This window comes from Grammomys surdaster, unplaced genomic scaffold, assembly GCF_004785775.1.
Source record: "Grammomys surdaster isolate TR1022 unplaced genomic scaffold, NIH_TR_1.0 125956, whole genome shotgun sequence".
NCBI lineage: Eukaryota > Metazoa > Chordata > Mammalia > Rodentia > Muridae > Grammomys > Grammomys surdaster.
Genome location: NW_021620775.1, coordinates 2,938,510 through 2,965,206, shown reverse-complemented (window position 1 = coordinate 2,965,206; position 26,697 = coordinate 2,938,510). Strand labels below are relative to the sequence as shown.

At 40.3% G+C, this 26,697-nt stretch overlaps 1 protein-coding gene across 2 annotated transcripts in view; it reads right to left on the bottom strand.

The window, feature by feature from the left end:
- Window positions 1–26,697, bottom strand: part of Atp13a4 (ATPase 13A4) — a 124,449-nt gene that overhangs the window by 35,166 nt on the left and 62,586 nt on the right. The window contains exons 8-17 of one of the 2 annotated variants that reach the window (XM_028753771.1): window positions 24,494–24,563; window positions 13,771–13,905; window positions 11,274–11,444; window positions 10,091–10,248; window positions 9,255–9,443; window positions 7,198–7,259; window positions 5,057–5,207; window positions 3,099–3,185; window positions 2,720–2,873; window positions 1,663–1,774 (exon numbers count right to left, since the gene is read on the bottom strand). In XM_028753771.1, the coding sequence (XP_028609604.1) occupies window positions 1,663–1,774; window positions 2,720–2,873; window positions 3,099–3,185; window positions 5,057–5,207; window positions 7,198–7,259; window positions 9,255–9,443; window positions 10,091–10,248; window positions 11,274–11,444; window positions 13,771–13,905; window positions 24,494–24,563 (1,289 nt within the window). The remainder of the gene's footprint in view (window positions 1–1,662; window positions 1,775–2,719; window positions 2,874–3,098; window positions 3,186–5,056; window positions 5,208–7,197; window positions 7,260–9,254; window positions 9,444–10,090; window positions 10,249–11,273; window positions 11,445–13,770; window positions 13,906–24,493; window positions 24,564–26,697) is intronic. The other variant, XM_028753772.1, reaches the window with a different exon arrangement.

The window sequence follows — 26,697 nt, the reverse complement described above, 5'->3', positions numbered from 1 at the left end:
GAGAGAGAGAGAGAGAGAGAGAGAGAGAGAGAGAGAGAGAGAGAACATGTTTATGTGTGTGAGAGTATGGGTGTGTGTGTGTGGGAGGGGAGTGTGTATGTGTGAGTGTGTGGATGTGAGTATGTATGTTTGTGTATATGGGGTGTTTGTGTATGTGGAGGGTGTGTATGGAGTGTGTGTGTGTGAGAGAGAGAGTATGAGGGTGTGTGTGTGAGTGTGTATGTGTATGTGTGTGTATAGGATGTGGAGGGGGAGTATGGGGTGTGTATATGTGTGTATGATGTGTGTGTATGTGTGTGTGTGAGTGGGGGTGCATATATATGAGAGGTGTATGGGATATGTTTATCTGTGTGTGTATGGTGTGTGTGTATGTGTGTGTGTGAGGGGGTGCATATGTATGAGGGGTGTATGGGATATGTTTATCTGTGTGTATATGGGTTATGTGTGCATGTATGCGTGTTCATTGGGAAGAATATGTACTCGTGGTGTGTGTGTGTGTGTGTGTGTGTGTGTGTGTGTGTGTGTGCATGTAGAGGCCAGAGAGGACATCTTGAATGATGTACTTCACTGTCCTAAGCTTTCCATCTAGGCTAAGCTAGCCAGCCAGTCAGCCCAGGGACCTCCCTGTCTGTTCCTCTCCATCAGAGTGATCACAAGCACAGTTCCACCAAGCCTCACATTTCTAGTGATTTCTGGGATTGAATTCAGGTTCTTGTATTTGCAAGGCACGTGCTTTCCCAGCTGAGCCATTTCCCAAGCCCCCCAGCCTGTCTCCTTTGTTTTACTGGTGTCAGCTAAAACTTTATTAACTTACTATTTTTACAATAAACTGTTTCTCCCTTTTAACTCCTATATAGGGGGAATTTTTGCAGATAATATGTGCAGATAATAGCACATATAAAATCAAAGATGCTAAGGGAAGAGGTGAAAATATAGCCACAACTAAAGACTGCTGTGTCGGATGAATTTGAAAATGAGCATGTGGGACTCTAAAAAAATGAAATGAGGCTCGATTAACCCTACAAAAGCATAAATAGTAGTGACTGACAAAACAAAACAAAAACCTAAAAATGTCATTTAAGGCAAAATTAACAGAATGCTCCCAAATAGCAGAAAAACCACAACCATAATCACAACAATGAAAAAAGAGCTATCATTGCTACAACACACTTCAACTAAAGACCCGTATTTTAATTTATACACATCAAAACTTTGTCCAGTGTGACCCCTTGGAAGGTTTTCCTGTTTCTCTGCAAACATTACCTAGATTTCATAAGCACAATTGAATTGTTTCATTAGCTGTGTATTTCTTATTAAGAAGGTATTGTTTCTAAGCAAACATGAAGTTTTACTATTTTTAACTAATTTATATCATGATCAGGACCCCAGTTTCAAGCTCTAAAATGCTGGTTATTTCCACTTGACTGTTTTCACAAAACTCTAAGGTCACCTTATGTTTTGCATGCTGTACGGCTTTTTCTCATATATTCTGAGAGTGTTCACATCAGCTCTGTGATTTAAGCAGGGCAACATGACTGTATCCCTATTCGCCATATTCAGAGATGTGTTGCTGAGCCCACCCCAGAATCTTTGACCCCCATCCCAGTCAGATGCATCTGTCTTCTCCATGCCATCTTCTGCAAGAAAACCCTCTCCTTTTACCTCATCAAGGTGGCTGTGGGGCAGTCCGTTTCCAGCTTCTTATAGGCCAGAGCTATGACCCGGAAACCCTGTGTCGTGTAAATCTGAAGTTCACTAATAAAAGTAGTTGGTACTGTTTAAAAAACAAAAAGCAAAAACATAGGATTACTACTGAATGTTTACTTAGCCAGCATGGGTAGAGATATTCTTCACAGTAACACAACTCTTACTCAAGAAAACATACATTTACGGTTACATAAAGCCAAGTGGTGGTGGTATATGTCTTTAATCCTAGCACTTGGGAGGTAAAGGTAAGAAGATCTCTGTGGGTTCAAGGCTAGCCTGGTCTATAGATCGAGTTCAGGGACATCCAGGTCCACACAAATTCTGTCTTGAAAAAAAAAAATGTTCAGGGTAACACCTTAGGATCCAGTAAAGCTGAAACGAGACAGAACACTTGAAAAATAAAGAATAAGGAATGCACAGAATTCTTTATTCTCCAAATACTTACTAAGGGTATAATACGATCTACAGACATATGTTTATTTGGATTTTAAAAAAAAAAAACAGTACACTGACATTAAAACTAAAACCAAGATTGGCTGTGCAGAGTACTTAGGGGACTCCTGTACTTAACTGGGAGAAGGTAGGCAGGAGAGGAAAGGAAAGTGCTTCTGGCTGAGGAACCAGATGTGCTCAGACACGGGAAGGGAGGGCTCTAAGACCCCTCAGGAAAGCCCAACATATGAGGGACAAAACAGTAGGGAACATTTAATGGGGGACTCAGATCATGAAGAACTTATCTGTGATCTCAAAGGAATCTGAACTCTGGTGGTGGCTGTGGAAAGCAAGCAGATGAAAACTGCAGGAAATAGCAGTACAAAGAAATCAGGGATGAGGGAATTGGAGGATTGGAATGGGGGATGGTCATTATCCAAGATGAGTTTGGAATGCCCATGAATCAATCAGTAAGTGATGTCCAGCCGGCAACGGGATCTAGAATGTTGTGGGGACAATTTTAGCTGGAAACAAAAAGTGTGTATGGCACATTTGTATCCCACACTAATTGCTAACCAACCTGTGTCAGGTTGGCAAAAGCTAGCCACTCTCTCCGGTGCACCTTTCATGAACGCCAGTCGGCCACCTCCCATCTCCTGAACGATGACCGTCATCCTCTGCAGTGCTGATGAGAATGGAAACTGATGGACGATTGCAAGTCCTTCCACTGGTACCTGGTTGATGGACCAGAAATGGAGAGGCACGTAATGGCATAGTGATAGTGAGAATTAACTGCCCCCCCCAATACACCTCAGTCCCTGTTTTACCAGATACAGGAGAAATATAAAACATTTTTACGTCATCAGTTCAAGACACATTCATGTGCTTTCCAACTTGGTGGTCAGAGCACGGCTTCCCCTGGTTTGGATGCTATGGGAAGATCAGCATTCGAGGCTTACCTGGCCCACTGTGTCTGGAGGCTTCACTACTGTGGTTTGTGCCAGCCTTTCCTTGATGTGAAAATCATCCCCAGAAACAGTCATTTCCTGTTTCACAAAGGAGAGAGTTCACTGAATGGGGTTTGTTTATTCACACACTGACACTAAGTTTGCACCTTCCTCTTGTAAAGACCCTCCTCAACCACCTCAGTATATTGACAGGCCTCCTTCTGTGTTGCTAGGCTCGTCAATCGGGCTTCTTCTACTTCAGGAAGCAAAAGGCAGGCCACACTGAGAGGGGTAGAGCTTGAAGGACACGCAGTACTGAATTATTCATGCAATTTATCTGGCTTTCGCTGTTGGAATTGCTGCATAAAGGTTCGTTCTCTGTTTCTAAAGAGCTTAACTTGCAAATGTTGAGTATGAATCTCCGGGCTTGTTTTGTGTGGAGCAGGCAACTGGCAGCCTTTCTTTCCCCAGAGTCACTGTTGATCATGCTGTTCCCTATCTGTCTAAAGTGGACCAAGCAGGGTATATTTTTGCAATATGCATGATTACCATCTAGGAGCCACGGTAATAATGACTCTAAATTATAGGCAAGGAAACCTTCTACCTAAAGATATTAAAGTTCTTTGTAATCATCTAATTGGGTAGCTGACAAAAAAACAATCTCAGGAAAGAAACTGTAACCTCTACTTAGAGGCACAGAAGCAATATTCCAGAGTGATGAGAGACCGCAAAACAATCACATCTGTTAGAGGAGGGTGGACCCCCAGAGACATCTCTTCAGAGGTGCTCACACAGTTGCCAGGGCCTGAGCTGCTCACATCCATGGGGAGAGAGGTTAGCCTACAGTGAAGAAGCTCAACCCATGTTGCCTCCTTCTCCCTGCTTTGCCCAGAGTCGCAGTAATTCCAGAGATAGAGTTCTTAAAGGCTATCTCTGAATATGGTTCCTTTTGAGAAGCATTCTGTTGTCTTTTTATACAGCTGTCGCTGCACTGGTTTGATCCCCTCATACTACAGACATAAGAGCCAAGGTCCCAACACACGGAAAGAGAATCAGTTAGGGCAGAGCTGAAACCAGAACAGAAAGAGCCAAGTTCTTTAAACCACAGGAGGATCTACTCTTGAAACTAGTTTAGAATCTCGGGGGAAACTCTGGAATAAATTCTGCTCTCAGTCTTGGAAATTAGAGGAATAGTCAATAAAATAGAATAAAACTCTTGATTCCAGCGGCTCTCCCACTTGCACTGCGGAACGCCATGTTTCCTAATCCCTATATACCGGAATGTACATGCTCTGCCTTTCTTTTTTTAATGAGAAGTAACAATTGTATACATTTACGGGATACAATGTGATGTGTTCTTTGCCCTATGCATATATTATACTAAGGTGCAATCATGACAATTAATAAACCACCACCTCATCAAATTAACTCTAGAAAATTCCAAAACCAGCTCACAGAAGGGTAGAATTAGAAAATACTTTAAGAATCATAATTGTATTGATAAATACTAGACTTACAATAGGTGCTAAATGCTTTGGCACTTACAAGTATACTAAGGATTTTTTTTTTAAGATTTTTTTTTTAATTTTTATTTATTTATTATATGTAAGTACACTGTAGCTGTCTTCAGACACCCCACAAGAGGGCATCAGATATCATTGCAGATGGTTGTTAGCCACCATATGGTTGCTGGGATTTGAACTCGTGACCTCTGGAAGTACAGTCAGTGCTCTTAACCACTGAGCCATCTCACCAGCCTACTAAGGATTTTTAATGGCCACCTCATTTAATCTCCCAGCAAACCTACAATATACATGCTGTCCTGATCAGAAAGTCAGGCTTAGACTAGTTTGCCCTTTATACCACATTGGAAACGCCATGTTTGTTTCGTATTAAAGGGCTATGATATCGCTTGTGTTATGCTGCCATTAAAGAAACATTTTTGCATTTGCTGAAGGTCAGAGACTTACCCATTTGGTGGCTTCAAACATTTTCAGGTCCAGAGGGTCTCCCTGGATGGTCCCATCAAGGAGAATCAGAGAGTGGCAGCTGGCCATGGCAGCACACAGTGGACCCTGGGGCAGAGCTTTGCCTGAGGCAAAAGTGTGGACTGCCTGGAATCTGAGAGAGAAAAGAGAAAAAGATTCAGTCCTGTCTCCTCATGCCAAAAATGGAGCTTCTTGGAGGTCTTTGATTTAATGTGCTTTGCTGCACTTTCCCTAGTCTCCACAGGACAACAGTATGCTAGCCAGCCTTCCCGTTAGTTCAGGAATGCTAGAAAGGTTCAGAGGCTGTTCCATGCTCTTTCCTACTTTGCCTTAATTCTTTGATTTATTTCATCCACACAGGTGGAAATGACTAAAAGGACCACCCTTTGCTCTGATGTCTGTTCATACCCCAGTAACTAGGTCACCTCTCTTCCAGTTGTGGGCAAACTCCAGGTGTGTTAGATGTACACCACCTTCAATCAATCTTACAGGGCTGGGCATAGTTTCTGTATCTGTCTCCCAACATAAAAGATGATTCACCCACAGTAGACATTAGGTAAACATGTAAGTAAATGAATGAATGGGCTCATTCTGAGAAAATTCACAGATTATCCTTGGAAAGGACCCTGTGCATCCCCTCTTCAGCCCTGGCATCTTGGATCCATATTGCCTTCATTTTCTTCATTCTTTCCCACAGGAAGTGACTTTATCTAAAATCAATGGAAATAAAACTCCAGTGTTGTACATAAGTTTTATCTACTAATTGAAAGTAAGTCTTCGAGTTCATCCTTGGCCCCACTAGAGGAGCTAGCTCCTCCTCAGCCATGTCAGGTAGCTCCTTACCAAATGTGCAGCACAATAATTGGGTTGGGGAAAAAACTGTCACATCATAGAATATTTGAATGGCAGTAGTTTCTTCCTATGAAGAGGCAAGAGCTTCGGCTTAGAGCCAATCAGAATCTATTTGCCCTCCCTCCTCAAAATCTTTCCAATTTTGAACTAGCTCAGTAGCCCAAACAGTCCTCCAGGCTACTATCCTCCTGCCTCTTCAATAGCTAAAATTACAAGACTATACCATTATACACAGCCTAAAAAAGTCTCTTATGGATATGTATGTATGCATGTATGTATTATGTATGCATAATGTAAGAAGAACTATAATCATAAATCAGACTTGATGTATTTGAAAAGAAAAAAATCAGGATCAGAAGTTGAGTAGGCAAAGAAGGGCATGTAGGTCAGGGCGTGGACGAGGGACGTAAATACGATCAAAATGTACTGTATGAGATTCTAAAAGAATGAATTCAAATATTTAATTACAAAAAGAACTACAGTAAGCCTAGTATGCATGGAATACTTTGTGGCTCAGGTGTCAAGGAAATGCCTTCACTTTCAAACAGTATTGTGCCACGTGTACCACATTTCCAGTCCTGACCACGGTGGAGGTGGCACTGGGGAACATCAGCAGACGTGGAAGCAAACTCAGATATGGCCACAAGAGGGCCGGGTTTGCAAGTCTCTTAAGACAGCAAGTTGAAAACTGTCAACACCACCGCTACCCTTTACCTCCTCCCACCACCACCCCAACCACCCCACCCCTAACCTGGACCCACAGTACAGAGGACTCTTTTCCTGATGTGCAGACTCAGGCAGGCAGAAAATAAGGTTCCCAGAAACATAGTGTTAAGAAAAAAAGAGTACACCAGCTACTGTTCCGTAAGCATCCCTCTTCCTGAAAAGCAGGATACAGAGTCAGCGTTGCCTGTTCCTACTATGTCACCTCCATGAAAGACAGTGTCCTTGTACTGTCTAGATCTACTACTGACTGACTATAGCAATGTCACATCTCTGGAAAATAGCTTAAAGCAAAGTTCATTTTGGGGGAATGTGTCCAAACTCCCCCTCACCTCCTCAGCTTATGGGTGAGACTGGGATGAGCTGCAGGCTAATATGCATGTTCAAAGAGACCTGGGAAATTCTAAGAGGAGAAATAAACCAATCAGACTTCAGCAATCATTGCTTAGAAAGCCAAAGCTCAACATGTCTCCATTAGTAGCTTAGAGGGTAAATGTGAGAAGAGGCAAGTCACAGACATCACAGTGTAATTAGTTCCGAGTACTCACCCACTCTGGTCACAGGGTACAACTCCCCAAGGATCCAAGCCTCCCCTTGTTAAGGTGCCTGTCTGAACAGAAGTAAGCCTTTGGATTACATAGATCTACTCAGGCAGTAGTGAAGGCAAATGCAGTACACTTTAATAGAGAAATAAATATCAGGAAGATATTATCATCGTCGTTCCTTTAAGGAGGACCACAATAAAATAGATATCTGGGTTCTAAGAAAGACATTGCAAGGAATTCGAACATGACAGCCTTGAATTGGTCATAAACCTCAGTGACCTCTGAGGTTAAAAAAAAAAAAAAGAGTGTCTCCTGTCACCCTAGGGGACTGGGTTGCATATCTGATGACAGATGGAAGAAAGAGGCCTTGATAAGACAGTTAAAACAACAAAATGGGTGGATCATTATTTTTACAGTAGAAGCTAAAAAAATATCCTCAAAACTGAGTAATGGGATCGAAATTTTACTTACAAAGCACTGTGTAGACTAAAGAAATAGCCTATCATCTGATTTTTTTTTCTCTTTTTTCTTTCTTTTTTGGCTTAAAAAAATACGTGATAATTTTTGTAGTATGACAAGGAGAAACTCAAGCTAAGTTGAAATACCATCTGTGTGAGTACAATATCACATAATCCCTCCACCATTGAAACCCTTATCTACAACATGATCATAATCACACAGACCTGTCTTGAATAATAAATAAAATAATAGGAAGCAATTTGTTTAACATCAAGCCCACAGTAAGAGCTAACAATAACGAGGAAACAGACTCACAGTTATTGCTCGTTGTTTTGTTCGGGCTTATGTTACAATTACCTCTTCTGTTCCTGGTTCTGTTTTCAAATTCACAATATGACAACATAAGTAAACTGTTCTTCCCTGTGACACTGCTCTGGTCATGGTGCCAGGAGCATAGTCATGGTCAAGTAACTTTCTGACTCTCTACCATTCAGAAAGGGCAACTTCCATGACATCAATGTTCCCAGCCTTCCACACGCTGTTTAATGGCTACAGAATTTCCACATAGGAAGATGAAGATGTTTCTCAAGATGGATGACAATGACAGTCACAGAACAGTGAGCATGTACTTAAGTGTCAATGCACTAGACACTTCAAATGTTTGACACGGCAAACTTTATCTTATATTTACTTCACACACACACACCCAAAAACATCAATTAAAGGAAACTGAGGGCAACAGAGGTCCCAGTTGCTCCCTGTTGCTTGAAAAAAAAACATAAAAACATGTAAAAACATGTTGGTTAGACATTCAAGGTCCAACACATCCTCTTCTAATGTCGGCACCCTGACCTATATGAGAGCCATACTGCCCAAACCATACTGTCTTGCGCTGTCATGGTGTCATGGTGGACCTTTGCTCTTCTTATGCTGCCCTTGTTTCTATCCAGTCCTCTAACAGGACTTTTAATTCACTTCTGTCCCCGACTTAATGTATGTAACATAAACAAACACGCAAAAAATTTCAAGTGAGAGGCTGGTTTGGAGCCGAGGCATACAAGCGAGAGTTAATCTTAAGCATACACTGCAGCTAAGAACATAGAGTTAAGGGTGTGCTCTGCGGCTGGATTGTCGGCAAGAGTCTCATATTAACACATAGTTTCATAAGCTTTTTTATTTTTCCCAACTCTATAATTCAATTAATACTTGTTAAGCATTGACTCAGTTGCCAGGCAATAGTTTAGTACTCCTGTGTGTGATCCTGTGTGAAGATTTTGACTAGATGAAACAGAGTGTATTTTGATCCATTGTCTTTCATAGACTCTCGTGGCTGAAAGGACCCTAAAAGATTCACTGATTCACTTTCTACTCCCTCTTTTCAAAAGCCCAGGGTCAAAAAATTCATTTCGCAGATGAATTTCACATCTAATGTGCCAGGGTGCCAACATTAGCATTTCACATGCACGCACACACAACCAGAGATAAAATAAGGTCAGATCTCCGTAACCTGCCCATTACTTCTGCCTCACTAAAGAGAACAGCATCTATCCATTACAACGGCAGTGATGAATGGCCTGAGACTGAGGATGAAAGACACATACCTTGTCGAAGCAGACAAGGTTTAATTGTCCACAAACATTGATCCTCTGAGGGCTAATGCAGAATATACCCTTCTTTTTCAGCCTCCTCTGGGCATAGATGATGCCTGTGGTCAGGGCAGCAGGGAGGGCGGGAGGTACTGCAATGGTGACAACATCCAGGGCTTTCCTCACCACCTCCTCAGGAGGTTCCTGGAAAAGAAGTGTTCAGTCATTAGAACTGAATCAGCAGTGAACAGCTTTGTGTGTTCCCTTCCCTTCTCTGTTTATTCTGAGGGACAGCATCAACTGGCCAAAGGGTCTGTCTGACGACCTCGGCTCTCAATGTCTTTCCCCCAAAGAACACCCGTAACTGTTCTGCTGTGACCACTGGTGCACCAACTCACTGTGGCTCTGCCAATGCTGAGCATCTGGTTTCATTTGGAGATCTTCATCTGATAGCTACAAAATGCTGCTTTTATGAAATATTTCACTTTTCAAACTAAATGTGGAAGTAGCGTAAAGCATGGGGAAATGTGCAAGAAGAGGATCATGCTGGCATCTCAGTAAACAAGCTGCTTCCCCACTATCCCACAAGATCTGATTACCATCCCAGAACTGAGCAACCAATTGTTCGTATGTGGATTTGGGTGCCTGTAAGTGGGCTTTGGAGTTTTGGCTTGTTTGAAGTATGTCTGCAAACCACATCCTTAAATAAGGCCAACATATAGAAATAAGATTTACATATAGCAATAAAATATGTAGAGTAGAGTGAGTATGTATGCATGTGTGTGTGTGTGTGTGCGTGTGTGTGTATGTGTGTGTGTGTGTGTGTATGTAAGAATACAAAGCCAGCTTACCCTACTGAGCACATAGACACACAGAGTATAGATCATGCCAATGGTGGCTGTCCCTACAAGGCATAGGAGGAACCTGATGGCATCCCTATAGAGCTTGAAGTTCATGGGCTTGGGGTACAGGATGGATCTCACGAGGTCCCCTTTTGCAGTGTTGAATCCTGAAATGACAAACAGATGTCCCACATTTTCAGGATAACAAACGTTACTGCTGGTAATCTAAACATCTACACTGCCTTGGTTTTCGCCAGAGCAAGAGTTTCTCAACCTGTGGGTCACAATTCCTTTTGGCAAACCTTTATCTCCAAAAGTATTGAAATTAGAATTCATAACAGTAGCAAAATTACAGTTCTGAAATATCAATGAAAATAATTTTATGGGGGAGGGTCTACACAACATGAGGAACTGTATTAAATGACCGTAGCATTAGAAAAGTTGAGAACCACTGCTCTAAAAATCTAAACCTAAAGATTAACCTAAATACAGTGTTAGATAACTAGAACAATACATCAGGCTAGACCGGAATAGCATTACCTTCCTCGAAGCCTAGTACTCTCCCTGACTGTCTTCTCCTCTGCTCCAGCTTCAGTGCATACCAGAGATGGGAGCCGTATCCAGGGCAGAGCATAACTTAGTTTTAAAGATGTGACCCCGGGAATGTGCTCACACATACATGCATGGGTCCTTTGCTTGAATTAAAATGAAGTGGCCCAGTAAAAACTGATGCCCTCATTTTTCTAATAGCTCTCACTGGTAAATTTTTAGTTTCTTGCTTCCTACAAGGAATGAACTTGGGATTCTGGTTAGAGATGCTGAGTTTCTGGCCCAGCTTTCTCAGGTATTAGCTTATCATTCTTCAACTGTCCACTTGTCTTATGTAGTTTCAGATTCTTTGTGTACAGAGTGAAGGGGGAGCAGGCGATAAGCATCTCCACTGCTGGCTCAATCTTCAGAAAGAGTTTATAGACCGCAAAGCACACAAAGAGTGATTACTGTAGTATGTGCCACTATGCTTACTGAGATGCACAGGCCACCCTTGAGTCAGCAAGTCAACATTTCAAATACACAGACTTACATGTATTTGTTGTGGTATCCAACAGTTGATCTTGACCTGATACATTTTAAGGTACTAGACACACTAAGTGAGAAGGCGTCATTGCAAGCAACATACTCAGAAGATGCTCACCTGTCTGCAGGACTACGGCTCTCACAGTCCCAGAGCCAGCTGCCTTGGCCTGGATGACCTCTGTACCACAGAAGAGAACATGTCGCCTGGGATCTGCTTCAGTCTGCATCTTCCAGGGTGCAGAGCTTGCCGTCTCGGATAGTGGAGTTTTGGTGACAGGAATGCTTTCTCCTGTAGGAAAAAGAACCTATCTTACTTTGTGGGGTGGAGTGCCTTCCCCATGTAAATTACTTCTACACTCTCATGTGTCACAGAACTTCATCAGACAATGAAGCAAAGCAGCCTAGGTTTTGGGAATACAAGACAAGCAAACATACTGGTTGTTGAGAATTCTATATTTTAAGAGAGGAGAGCAACATGTAACCAAATATGTAAAATGTCATATTATAAATACTGTGTTACTTTAGGTTAAACATAGTCATTCAAATAGGTTGGGAAAAGACACTTACGGAAGAGCAACCTGTGTTGTTGTAGAGTGTGGGGTGTAGGGAGAGCGAAGCCATAAGGCCTAGGCAGATGCTCAATCATAGAGAACCCAAGTGTGATGCAGTTAAATGCTTAAACTTTTTTGTAGACCCTGTATCAGGTGTCAGGGAGATGGTTAGCTGCTTCAGTTTCTAGAGTGATATTACAATTACTTGTAAGACAAAATTCTCTGCCCAGGAAACAAGGAATGGGTTAAAGTCTCATGAGGGTGGACAATCAACTGGAAAGTGATCACAAAAGTCACAGCTAAAGGGGATAGAACCAGAAATGCAGACCGAGTGGAAGTAGAAAGGAAGTTCAAGGAATAGGAAGGTTAAGATGATACAAAAATCAAGGGAATTTTGTATCAGCAGATCACAGAGTAGAGAAGAGAACCCATGGTCCCTAGCTTGGAGCCTGAGCAGAGAGCAGGCAGCAGTAATGAAAGGATTCTGAGAGGATCAGGAAGAGCCTTTGGGTCACTGTGGACTGGAGCTCACTGTGGGAGAACCACATTGAAAGGCCTTGTGCACAGTGGATAGTTATTTGGACCTGGACCTGGACCTGGTGATCATATGAGGCCTTCACTAGGGACATTTAGTCAGAGATCACCAGCTTGTATGCAGTAATTAAAGCTGGAGAGAGAGAGAGAGAGAGAGAGAGAGAGAGAGAGAGAGAGAGAGAGAGAATGAGAGGAGACAGAGATTACTTAAGAATCAAGCAAAGGGTAAAAGGAGGAAAAGCCTAGAACATAGCCCAGAACGGTGCCATCAGTTAGGGAGTCAGAGGAAGAGAAGGTGAGGAATGAATCCAACAGGCACAGTCAGTGCTCGAAGCACCTGGAGAGAGCAGGGTGTTAAAAGTCAAGACAAGGAGCATTCTGGGGAAAGATAGTCAAATAGCCAGAATGCAGAAGAGTCACTAAGATGAAATTCAGTGCACATGCGCTTTTGAGTGTTGCAGCTGTGCCAGTGTGGTGGGAGACACACATTGCAGTCAGTGGAGTACTAATTCAAGGTAAGTCTCAAGCTAGGAAGCAACCAGGGACAGTTCTGAGGAAGATGCCCTCAGAGCCTCCAACTGGCCTTCGCAGGGCAGGGAGTAAAAATTCAGCCTCGGAGCTACATCACTATGAAAATTGATCTGGACATTAGCAAATTCCCAGAGTTGATGGGCTTTATGAACCTGTGGATTTTTAAGGAAAATAAACCTGGTCTGCCATAATTGCCACCCACTTTATCTGTAAAGCGTATACAGGAGGGAGATGAGCATTCTTGTCTCCGTTCCTTCTGTCGGGCCTGCTTGGGAGAAATGGATTTGCCATGGACTTTAATAAAAACACAATAATACCTCACTGCACTTCTACTGGTCTCAATTTCATCCCTAGAAAAGACATCCTTATCTTACTGAAATCTCTGTACTATACTTCATAAACTTGACTGAGTCACTTCTCCTCTCTGATTCTTAGTCACAAACACTGTGATCTAGGATGTCCTCTAAGGTCCACCCCTCAGATCAGTGTGCTAGCTAAAAATAAAATAAAGTCAGTCCAAAACATCCAGGGTATATTCTGAAACTGGCAGATTTGGCCAAGGTTGCATCATGGATGTTTTCACACTTTCAGCCGAGGCTATGCGACTTTGGCCATGTGAATTACAGGATGTCATTGATGGTTTTCAGACCTACTAAGTTTATAAGCGGCAATTTATGCAAGTATGTTAAGCTATCATTTTGAAAGATCTAATGGTCCCAACAATCTTTTAAATAATTTCAAGAAGAAAAATGGGACACAGGTTCAGTGAGATTCTGAATGTGCTGACTTGAGTACATAGGGAACAGTTTGGATTTAACTGTCAGGTTCAACCACAGCAGGACTAAGCAATGCTTGCAGAAGTAGGAAGGTCACACAGCATCCTGTATCTTGTCTTGAACAAAATTGTCATTTGGGTAGAGGAAGAGCCAGCCAGGACCGTGATAACATACATCCCGAGCCAGCCCAGCAGAGGCTGCAAACGTGAAGCTCCCACTGTACCTGTCAGCATGCCTTCATCTACCACACAGCTGCCATCAATCAGAATGGCATCACATGGCATTTGCACTCTGCTCCCTGTCAGAATTAATAAGTCTCCAGGCACCAGGAGGCGGGATTCCAGGTCTTGGGCTCCAGCTGAAAGTGTGAGCAGACAGTCAGGTTACATTCCCACAGAAAATAGTCCCGATGCTCCTTGTTAGAGATTCCTGGAGAAGCAGGTAAAGCGTGTGAAAAGAGAGGCCAGTCCTCAATGCTGGTTCAAACTCTGAAGACAAGAAGATGGAAGGAAACAAACTGCATGAAATAAGGGCCTCAGAGTGGCAATGATGGGTAAGCCAAGGAAAAATAATGACAAATTCAGAAAAATATATTTGATGCTTACAGACAAAGACTGGTATTTTTTCATATAGAAAGACATCAAGGAAGAGATTTACAGTAACTGTGTAAACAGTTCTCTCTCTCTCTCTCTCTCTCTCTCTCTCTTTCTCTCTCTTACACACACACACACACACACACACACACACACACAAGTGGCATGTTAAATATTTGAAAATCTCCTTGCTTTTACTCATTTCTTCCTTTCTCCCTTGTTTCCTTCCTTCCTTCTTTCCTTCCTTCCTTCTTGGTTCCCATTCTGGATGGCCTAACTTCTTTCTTCCCTTATTCAGTTTCAAAGAGGTCATGGGGTTGAGTATGTAGACGGCTGTGAGGAATAGGTTTGTCAGCTTAACACAAACTGGAAAGAAGGTCCCAATAAGGAACCGTCTTTTAAGTTAACCTACGGGAATCTCTGTGAGGGGTAGTCTCAGATGGGTCAATTGAAGTAAGAAGACTCACTGTGGTAGTTGGGATGAGATAGCCCTCAATAGTCACAAGTTTTTGTGTGTGTGGTCCCCAGTTTGTGGCCTTGTTTGAGAGGCTTAGGGAGTATGGCCTTGATGGAGGAGGAAGTGTGTCATTGGGAGTGGATTCTAGAGCGTAACAACCTGGAGCCATTTTGAGTTGACTCTCTCTGCTTTCCATTTGCAGTTAAAGACATGAGTTCTCAGCTGTTCCTGCCCCCATGCCTCCCTGTTTGTTGCTATGCTTCCCGCCATGATGGTGATAGATTCTTAACCCCATGGAACGGTAAGCCCAAATAAACCCTTCTTCCTTCTCTAAGTTGCCTCAGTAATGGTATTGTATCACAGCAATACAAAAGTAACTAAGACACCCACTTTGAGTGTGGGTGGTAGCATTTCACGGACTGGAGGCTGGAGGTGGTGATGAGGAGGAGGGGAGCTGAACAGTCACATGATTAATTCACTGTTCTCTGCTCTTGATTGTAGGTACCATGGAACTAGCTTCTTTATGTTGCTGCTACCTTGACTTCACCCCAGTGAGGACTGTGTATTAAGTTACCCTTCTGTTGCTGTGGTAAAACACCCTGACCAAGGCAACTAAAGGGAGGAAGGGTTCATTTCATGCTTGTGGTTCCAGAAGGATAAAAGAGTCCATCACTCTCATGGCAGAGAAGCATGGCAACAAGCAGGCATGGTCGCTGAAACAGCAAGCTGAGAACTTTGCTTCTGGTTGTTTACAACCATAAGCAAAAAGCAGAGTGAGAGGGAGAGCACACTGGGAAAGGAGAAAGGCTTTGAAACCTCAAAGACCTCCCCCAATGCCATACTTCCTCCAAGAAGACCACACCTCCTAATCCTCCCCAAACAGTTCCACCAACAGAGGACCAAGAATTCAAACATTGTAGTCTATGGGGGATATTTTTACTTAAGACACCACAGGCTGTATCCTAGAATTTGGGCCAAATAACTCCTTTCTCTTATGGGCTGCTTTTGTAAGAGTATTTTATCACAACAACAGGACATGAATCTATCCAAGTGGCTGGGAAGATGAGCTGCAGGCGACTGGTGGTGTTGGAGTCTAGGTGGGACGAATGGTTATGTGTGTGGCCTTGGCTCTGACAGCCACAGTAGCAGTGCTCTCCTGTGGAATGTTGGGGTCTGGGATGTAATACAGGTGTTACATGGAAGTTACACTGGCCATAGTGAAAGCATCAACAGTGACAGAAAACTGGTCACATTCAGGCTGAACTGATATAGTAAGCAGATCTACTGAACTCAATGAAAGCAAAATTTCTCACATTAAAAAAAAAAGTTCAAATACAGAAGGAAATTAACCTTGAAAGGACCCTTGACTTGGAGCTGGGAATATACACACAAACATACTTGTAAGTATCTAGGAATATCTATATATTGCTATAATGCTGGTCTATCGTTAATAATACTCTCTAATTCTTTCTTCTTAGAAAACCCAAATACAGTGATCTCCTAATAGGGACAAGCACATCATTCACCCAAGTACTGGATTTTCAATTTTAGCCATACTCCCACACTCCCAGTCATGAAAACTTCTTACAGAAAAAAATTGATTACAATCTGTCAAAGAAATGTAAAATAAAAGCTGAAAACTCGCTGTGTCATTAAATCGGAAAATGTTCAAAGAACAATGGAAACAACAAAAAGATCTTAAAGTCACATAAGGGGCCTGGCTGCCTAAATCTGTAAAGATTTTAACAAAGTAAAGAATAATGAAGATCTATAACCATTGAGTAAATATGGTTTCATGAATCCGTGATGGCACAGGTTACTGGATAAATAAGTAGAAAGAAAAAATAGATTTCTTTCCTTGCAGCAAGACGGCAATTAAATAATTAAGAAGTTCAAATTAGAAAATCCCTATTTATCAAGTAAAAGTAATAATTAAATCAAGAAACATCGGTAGAAAATAAAACTAGTGGGTGAAAATTTCATGGAAATAGTCTATTTAGCTAGTCTCAAAATATTCCTCAACAAAGTAACTATTAATTACAAAAAGAAAAATAGCAATTTACAAAAAGATAAGAACTTGCAGACATCCTATAATTAAGTAACCTAAGTTGATATTACAAGTAATAGAACAAATTTTAATCATGTACATCCTGATACAAAGAAGCAGACACACAGGCGTGCGCACAAACACACACACACACGAGTATGTGTCATTTGCCAAAGCCAAATAGGGACATTTTACAAAATAACCAGAATGGGAGAATATAGTTCATGAAAGAAACAACTGAAAAATACTGATATATTGCAAATAACTCCATGATGTGGTCCTGGATCTCTTTCCTACAAAGAACATTGCTGAGAAAATGTGACAAAGAGCAGAGCACGCATTATTAGCATGTGGTAGTTAGCTTCCTGATGACACTGCAATTTCCTCAGGAGAATGTCCTGGTCTCTAAAAACCGCACAGTGAACCATGTGGAGCGACATGCCAGCCAGTTATTCTCTTTTGTGTGTATGTGTCTGTATGTATGAAATACATACATGTGTATATGCATGTTTGCATGCAGGCAGGTAGATACATGTGCAAATGCATGAATGTACATGTGCAAGCTCTAAGCTGACATCAAGTGCCACTCTCCACCACTTTTTACCTAGTTTTTTGAGGAAGTGTCTCTTGCTTAACCTAGAGCTGACCATTCTGATCTCACTAGATAGTTTGCCCCAGAGATCCCCAGTCTCTACTTCCTCAGCGCTGGAATTTCAGGTGGCTTCCACCTGTGCCCTAGCGTCCCCATGGATTCCAGAAAGCAGAACTCTAGCCTTCATACTTGCTTAACAATTGCTATATTAACTGAGCCATGTCTACAATCTCAGCAACTTATTTTTAAGTTCTGGAAAACAGAGTGATCCTCTTTTTTACAATTTCTCTGTACAAAAAAAAAAAAAAAGAAGTGGGGAGGAAATATAAATGAGGTACCATTGCTTACCTCTCTGATTAGAAAAAATCAAGTATTCTGCCAGCATATTCTGTTGGAAAGGCAGTAAGGAAACAGGCACTCATACATTGCTAATCTAAATGCAAACTGGCACAGTCAACACTGAATGAAAGCTGGCAATATCTATCTAGCAAAAGTATGCATTTATTCTCTCATCTAAAAATTTTGCTTCTCAACATCCATACGGAAGGTATACTGGTGAAAAGATGAAAGGACATATGTAGAAGCCTTTTATTGCAGCATTATTTATGGTGGGAAAAGACTTAGAAAATATTCAGTAGAGGACTGACTGAATTAATAATGCTTCCTTCGCATGAGAGGACTACACATTCATAAATAATGTGGAATGTGTATATACCCTGTCATAAAAGGTCCATGGAAATATCAGTATGTAAATAATAGTTAAATTTGGTATGCCTCTGTTCATAAAAAACATGGCAGTGTAATTATGTAATCTATTTTGCATGCATAATATAAGCTAGTGCTTTATTTTTTATATTTCTAAATGTAAGAATAAATTAAAAACTAACAATTATGATGAAGAAACAAGGCAAAAGAGAAAGGGAAGGAGTTGAATGCTCCTGAATATCATCTATCTTATGAATTTAAATTTTAAAACATAGAGATATTTTTAGAGTATCTGTGTAAAATAAAAATAAATTTGAAAAGCTGACGATAAAAGTCTAAAACAAATGAGTAAAATGAATCTATTACATTTATGGCAGCACCATGCAGAGAACTATTTTGAATGACATTGAAGCATAATTTATTAAATCAAATTGTATATGTGGCTCTGTTTCTAATGAGATATCACAATTTGGGGTGGAGATCTCTTCAAAACATTGTAAATTGCTTCTTAGAATTGCTTCGTTGCTGAGGGTGTTGCTTTGCTTTTTTGAGATTGTTGTATTAGCAGGGATAAAACAAATGAGCCGTTCTTGTCTGTCACTGAGAACTGGAATTTTCAGTATAAATGAGAAACACAGTACAGTCATCAAAGCAAAATAAAACATTTATATCTAAACTCAAATTTTAAATGTTGTCAAGAACTCATACTTCACTTTATCTTAAATTCTTCACTAAATATGCTTCTGAAGATGCCTGTGAACAAAGATTTAAAGACTGGTAAAAATAAGATCCCTAACACTCTGGCTGAGCACTCTCAGGAAATACATATTAGAGATAAGTAAAGAATGAACAAATATTTACTTGTAAAAATATTTATAATAGCATCCTGACTCTAAAATATTTAAGAATAAATCTCAGAAAGAATGTATAAGGCTCATAAACTGACAACTTCAAAATACAGATGAGAAGACTCAAAGAAGATCTAAAGAAATCAATATCTATGAAGAAAATATCTAAATCTGTAAATATATCAGTTTTCTACAATTGACCTAGAGATTTAGCATCATAGCCATCAGATCCTCAACACAATTTAAAGAAATAAACAATTAAAATTTTTTTCTAAGTCATTTTGAAAAGAGTCATATTTGTTGCCATATCTTCTCATTTTTACAACAAAACCCTTGGCAATAATGAACTTGAGGGAGGAAGTGCTTGCAGTTCAAGAGAATACAGTTTATCATGAAGAGGAAATCATGGCAGCATGAGCCATACACTCCGTCTTGTGGTTCACTCTTATAAAATGTTTATTTTTTAAATAATTATTTATTTTATGTATGTGAGTACATTGTAGTGTCTTTAGACACACAAGAAGAGGGTATCAGATTCCATTTTAGATGGTTGTGAGCCACCATGTGGCTGTTGGGATTTGAACTTATCACTTCTGGAAGAGCAGTCAGTGCTCTTAACCACTGAGCCATCTTTTCAGCTTCATGAAGAATGTTTTGATCAAGTGCAGCAAGCCAATAAGCATCACCCCTCCATGGCCTCTGCATAAGCTCCTGCCTTCAGGTTCTAGCCCTGCTTGAATTCCTATCCTGACTTCCTTTAATGGTGGACTACGATCTGGAAGGGTAAGCTAAATAAACCCTTTCTTCCACAACTTACTTTTTGGTCATGCTGTTTTGTCACAGCAATAAACCCAAAATAAGACAGTATATAACTTGATTGTGTGTGTGTGTGTGTGTGTGTATTTGTGTGTGTGTTTGTGTGTGTGTGTATTTGTGTGTGTGTATTTGTGTGTGTGTATTTGTGTGTGTCTATGTCTGTGTGTGTATTTGTGTGTGTGTATGTCTATGAGTGTGTGTATTTGTGTGTGTGTGTGTATGTCTGTGTGTGTGTGTGTGTGTGTGTGTGTTTTAAAGGTTCACAATTAAGAGTTTATCTTGAGCTTTAGATAAGACTTGGACTTTAAGCTCTTGAAGACTTTGGAGACTTAGGGACAGACTAAATGTATATCACATTAAGAGCTGAAAAGGAAATGTCTAAGGGATAAGAGTGGTATGTTGTGATTTAAAATGATGTGTTTGTGTGATAATTTGATGAGTGATGGGTTGTGGTAGTTAATATTGATTGTCAACTTGACAAGATCTAAAGTCACCCAGCAGTCAAGTCTTTGGGTATACTTGTGAGAGATCATTTTGGTTTAGTCTTAACATCTCTATAAAAGATATCTTGATTAGGTTAATTAAGGTGGAAAGTCCTACCTTAACTTTGGGGTGGCACCATTTCATGGGCTGGGGCCTGAGCTGAATAAAAAGGAGAGAGTCAGAGCAACAATACCAACCAACCACAGCTCCCAGGGTCTAAACCACCAGCCTGGGAGCACTTAGGGGGGGATCCAGGGCTTCAGCTGAATATGTAAAAGTGGAGGGCCCTGCTGGGCATAGGTGGAAGAAGAGAACCTTGACCTCATGAAGGCTGGATGCCCCAGGGGGTGGGAATTTTGAGGGTGGGGAGGTGGGAGTGGGGGGGTGTAGATAGAGGTTACATCCACAGAGAAGAAGGAGGAGGGGCGAGGGGATTGGGGGTTCCGAGGGGGTGGTGGGGGATGGGGTAAGGGGACAACATAGGAAATGTAAATAAATCATCCAATAAAAAAAAAAAAAAAAAAAAAGGAGAGAGTCAGCTGGGCAACAGCATCCATCTCTTTGCTTCCTGACTTGGATGCACTGTGACCACCTGTCTCTGGTTTTGAGATTCCCTTCCTCAATACAACTAATCTAATATCTCCACTTTAGCCTCAGGCAGACTCTTCAGACAAAGGCAAAAAGCAGCCACATTCTTCACCAAAATATAACAAGAATGATCTCAAAGCAACATACTAAAAAATCTTTTCTGAAACCTCTTGAGCCAGGCCTCCAGAGTTCAAATCACCCTCAGCACCAGTAATATCTTCCATATTTCTACTAGGATATCCCATTAAGCCCCCCTTACAGCATTCTACCAATTTTCAAATCCAAAGTCCCAAAATGTACGCTCGACCAAACCAACTGATGGTCAGGCCTATCACAACAATACTCCACTCCTTGTACCAACTTCTGTCTTAGTTAGGATTTCATTGCTGTAAAGAGACACCATGACCAAGGCAACTCTTATAAAAGAAAACATCTAATTGGGGCTGGCTTATAGTTTCAGAGATTCAGTCCAATATCATCATGGCAGCATTCAGGCAGTCTTGGTGCTAGAGGAACCAAGAGTTCTACATGTTGATCCACAGGCAGCAGAAGGGGGCTGTATCAAACTAGCCAGACTTGAGCATATGTATATATGAGACCTCAAAGCCCCACCTCCACAGTGACACAGTTCCTGTCACAAGGACACACTTCCTTCAATAAGGCCTCCCTTCATAACAGTGCCACTTCCCATGGGCCAAGCATATTCAAACCACCATACATATTTTTTATCATACAATGGCACACTGAACATTCTAAACCCAAAGAGGAAAAAAAGGGGGGCATAGTGAGGAATAGTGAAAGCAATGCATGATTTAAATGCAGCAGAGAAGCCTGTGGGGCTTGTCATGTAATCACAATGACTGGACATGGCTTGGATAACTGCCCTTCTCCATTTCTGACACTTAAAATACACATAGCCTCTTTCTTAGACCAGCTCTACTGCATGCCTGCAAGTTTTCTAGTCATATATACCATGCTCTTAGCATCCTGGTATAGCTCCTGAAACTTATACTCTACAAATTCAATCAATGGCCTCGGGGGTGGGAGAGGCGCTTGTTGCGAGGACCTTGACCCTGTCGTACATTTCCTAGCTACAGCAGCTTTCTAGAGCCATGGACTATGACCATGGATTCTATGATCCCTCAACACTGCATCTTTCATCCCTTCAAATCAAACTATGGACAATGCGGTCAAGTTCTGCTACCAGCTTGAGATACAGCCTAGTCTCTTTGGACTTCAGCTATATCAGCTTCTGTGTGATGACTCTGAAGAAAGCTTTCTTTAGGCAGTTGATTTATAGGAGTAAAGATTCCTGTTAGCCACATTCTCAATTTCAATTCTCTCCTTTCAAATAAGTTTGCATCTCAAGTCTTACCCTTTGATGAATGGGGTCTTGCCATTAGGGTACATTGCTTATTGTCCCAATGTAGATCAAGATGCTTCTCTGTAATAATTAGAGCCTCTTTTTGAGTTATATATCTTGGCTCCAAATTTCAAGTTGATCAAGCTCTTTTCTTCACCTACCAAATGCACAATTTTATATCCCTCTGCCCAAATTTCTGCTTCTATACATTGTAGACCTGGATAAGGGCACTAAAAGGTAACCACACCACAGTCAATGAATGTTTTCCTGTCAATAAATAGCCTCCACCTAACTGATTAGTCCATTACTTTTAAATTCTACATAACTTAAGTGTTCAAGACATGAGCAGAATGAAACAAGATTCTTGGCCTAATTATCTCATGAATGGCTCCCAGCCCAGGTCCTGGTAGAATCCTTGCATCTTTCTGAAAGTCAGGCAACTACTTTGTGTTTTTCTCTGCTTTTCTACCCTTCCAGGTCTGGCCAGACTGTCTCATTAGGCTCTGTTTCCAACATGCTAGAACTTTCCTACCTGAAAGCACCAGACTCTTCCACATTCTAGGCACAAAATAGTTTCAAAGGCCTAAGACCCAGGTGGTTATGTTTATCAGAGCAACAATACCACTTGCCAGTGCTACTTTTCTGTATTAATTACTTTGTTCCTTTCTGTGAAACAATAATTAACAATTAGCAACTTAAAAGGGGAAGAATTTCATTCAGCTTACAGGCTGAGAGAATACAGTCCAACCATGAAAAAATTCTGGCAGCAAGAGGCTGAGTCTGCTGGCCACATTGCATCCAGTTAGTGTTCAGTTTTCTCTCTCCTTTACACTCAGTCCACTCAGTTCACAGGCATGATGAGAGGGTAGCCTAATCTACATAATTATTCATAAATGTGTTTTAAAAAGCTTATCTCCATGGTGTTCTAGATCAGTCCAAATTAATGATTCATATTAACCCAAAAGAGGGAGGAGATCTGATACACCAAAGTAGCACTGCAAGAAAGTAAAACTGAAGTTCTCACATTACTTATTCAGATCATATAATAAAATCATGTATCATTGCCAGGATAACAAGAGAGTATAACAATACAGTACAACATAGAGTGCAGAAATTGGTTCACCTCCATAGACAACAGGCTCATAGCAAAGGCGCAAAGCCACCTTTATTTTTTCAACAAATAGTGTCAGAGTACTTAAATACCTGAGAAAAGCAAGCATCAGTTCAAAACAAACACAAAACAGAACAGTGAAAACACAGTGTAGACCTAAACCTTGAAGACCTAGCTGTATAGAAAAGCTAGGCAACCTTGGAATTTGCAAAGATGCCTTCCAAATTAGACTAGAAGTATAACCCATAAAGGAAAGGCTCATTAACTACACCTTAAGAAATGTGAAATCATTTGTCCTTTGAAAGATGCTGTGAAGAAATGTAAGAAGATACATCATAGACTGAGAGGAGATGTCTAATAACAGACTGAAATTTTAATAATGAGACAAACTGCTTAGCAAAAGACACAAATGGAAACTTCATAAGAGTCACGTGAGTCGCAAGTAGATCCTTGAAAAGATGTCTGGCACCATCATCCATGGAGAAATGCAAATTAAAGCAATAAGATGCTTCCACAAATGAAAGTGGCTAAAATTAATGGATGGGCAAGACTGTGGAACTGAGACTGCCATATGCAGCAGTAAGAAAGGAAATGCTACAATCGCTTTGGAAAACAATTTGTTAGCCTCTTAAAATGTTGAGCATCTACCACGGGATCACATACTCTGTAACTAGGTATATGTTCAGGGATGATAGAGCATGTTTTAAAAGGACCCATACTATAGTTCATGATAACAACAAAAAATGAGATAATTCATATACTGGTCACAAGCAGATTGAAATGTAATAGGATACGTTAGGAAATAAAGAAGGTACTGTTAATACCATTAACAAAAGAAGTGAATCATACATTGTGAACTGATATCCTCTCACCAAATTAACTCAAACTATGTTATAAAAGACAAAAGGATGTATCTTGTATAATACCATTTATGTACAATTACAAATAGAGATGTTAACCTATAGTAACAGAATGCAGATAAATGACTACCTCTATATGAGGTGTGGCAAAGGGGGAGGAAGGACAGTAAGTGTACTCCAGTCAATTGTAAGGGATGAGTCCTGCTGTTAGCTTCATGATGGTGAGACTTTTATGAGTATACACTAAGTCAAAATTGACTGAATTATGCACTTTACAGATATGTTTGGTTCGGCATGCTAATTTAACCTCTATAAAGTAAGTTTTCTTCTTATGGTAAAGATCTCAGATTCCTTTCTTATAAGCAAATGTATTAGAAAGATACACATACAGATGAGTTAGTAAGAACAATCAGAAAACCAAAACTAAGTCACTTTCTGATTGCCTCTGGATATAACACATGGGTATAAAATAGTGGAACTTACCTTTTCGCTCACACACAGAGACTGTAATGCTATTATGGGATTCAACAAGATGATGCAGTTTTACAGATTGCTGCAAAGAGAAGGAAAATAGACAACATTTATCTGTTTAAATATAGACCTCAGGTATTACTCAGTACGGTGCTAGCTAAACATAGAGGTCTTTAGGCTGCCAGCTGAAGATCCTGGGTAGGAACAGAAGCGTGAGTAACATGTCACTCAGAGAAAAGGGACTCTGCCCAGTAATTTGAGTTGTGTTCTACAGCACAAAGGGATTTCCAAGAGTGGTCTTCCAAATGGTGATTTGTTTTGATAAATGAACTACACTGAGAGTAAATCAAGGCAAAGAGGTAAAAATAAATAAATGTTTTATTCCACATTTAGTAAGAAAGTGTTGTGTGATGACCTCCTAACTTGTTCTGGGGAATTAATTTTTTCCAATAATTTCAGCTTTTTGTTTTTTATCCAACTATCATTATTAGAGATATGTCCTAAAGGGACAGGCTCACAAGGCTCCACCCCTTCCTGTGGGAAGTTAACAGTTGCTAGAAGAGAGAATGTGATTTTCTTCAGTGGTGTACTCACTGGTTAAGTTGACCATGGTCCAGAAAATAACTTCTAATTCATGCTTATACAGGTAACCCTAATTAAACTCAGTGGGTCACACACACACAACCATCAAAGTAGGAAAGGGCCTTGTTGGGAAGAAGTGTTTCGGTGAGATTGGAGAAAGAGTGAGTGAGGGAGTGAGGGTAATGGGGAAGAGAAAATTACAATATATATATATATGAAATTGTCATAAAACTGTCATATTTATATTAAATTGTAATAGAATTTTAAAAAGACATTCCCTGAATTATTTATAAATCTGATAAATATATCCTGAGATTATATAGTACAATAGGATAATGTCAAAGAGTATTATGCTACTAACTCATCCTTTCATTCGTTTGTGAACTCACTCTACCAACATTTATTAAGCAGCTTTTTCTGTACCTAAGGCTATATGTTAAGAAATTAGATAGAACGGAAAACAACAGAAATATAACTTATAATTGACAATAAAAGAAATATATTTTAATCAAATAGTTATATAAATAAATGTTTACAAAGAATAAGCTACCCCCATGTTTCTATGTAATATATGTCACTATAAATGGAAGGTGTGAAACTATATATGTAAAGATTCTCAATGCAGTTTTGCTTTAGTAGCAAAAAACTAGAAACCATCTAAGAATCTGCCAGTTGTCAAAATAATCAGCATGTAGTTATAAAGCCACTTCAGATCTAAAGAAAGTATCTGTACCAATATTAAAGATAAACTCAGTTAAAATGCAGCTGCAAAATAGTGCACAAGGCACACCTTCATTCTGTGAAATGTGTGTGTGTTTAATATTGCTAAAGTATAAAGAACTGCTGGCCCTAGTAAGTTCTAAAAGTCTAGCTGATTCTTTCTACCAATTCTTTCAGTGCAAAGGATCCTATTTTCATTTACAATGGTATTCTGCTGTAAATCATTATTCATTTATTGTTTCTTGTACAAGAGAAAATGGCAAGCTAATTTTAAATGTTTTTTATTTCAATTCAAATTACCTATCATCTTTACAATTGTATCAGTACCCTTAACAAAAGTTGCTTAAATGGAAACATGAAAGAAAAAATCATGTCAGCAGGTAAAGAGTGAAAGAAAGGTGTTCAGATCCTGAGAGTGGGTGTAAAGAATCAAGATCTAGAATAAAAGGAAGAAGGAAGCTGCAGCAGCCACTGAAGGTGCATGCAGAACAAAGAGAAAATGTTCTTTTGTGTTTAAGTTTGTTGAAGCTTGAGAATGTTAAACATTGATGACAAGCTCTTATGAAGGGATAGAGAGAATAGTCACTTGTGGATTGTATGTGCACCCAAAAAGGTAGAGCAGGTATCTGGTGATGCAGGCTGATGGTTATATCTTAGGGCATTTCCTCCACTGTGATGAGCAGGAAAGGAAGCCAGGGTTGAAGAGAACAGAGCATTTGGCAATAGAAAGGCAAGAGTTGAACAAATTTAATATGAGGCTTCATTTTGGGAAATAACCTGTGAGATTATCTGCTGAGAAATTGAAGATGGAAGACGGGCATTTTAAAAGAGAGATGACTTGAAACACAACCTTGCATCCTCATAGTGTGAGAGAACACCTTGACCTGAGATGCACAAAAGATTTGTCAGGAAGA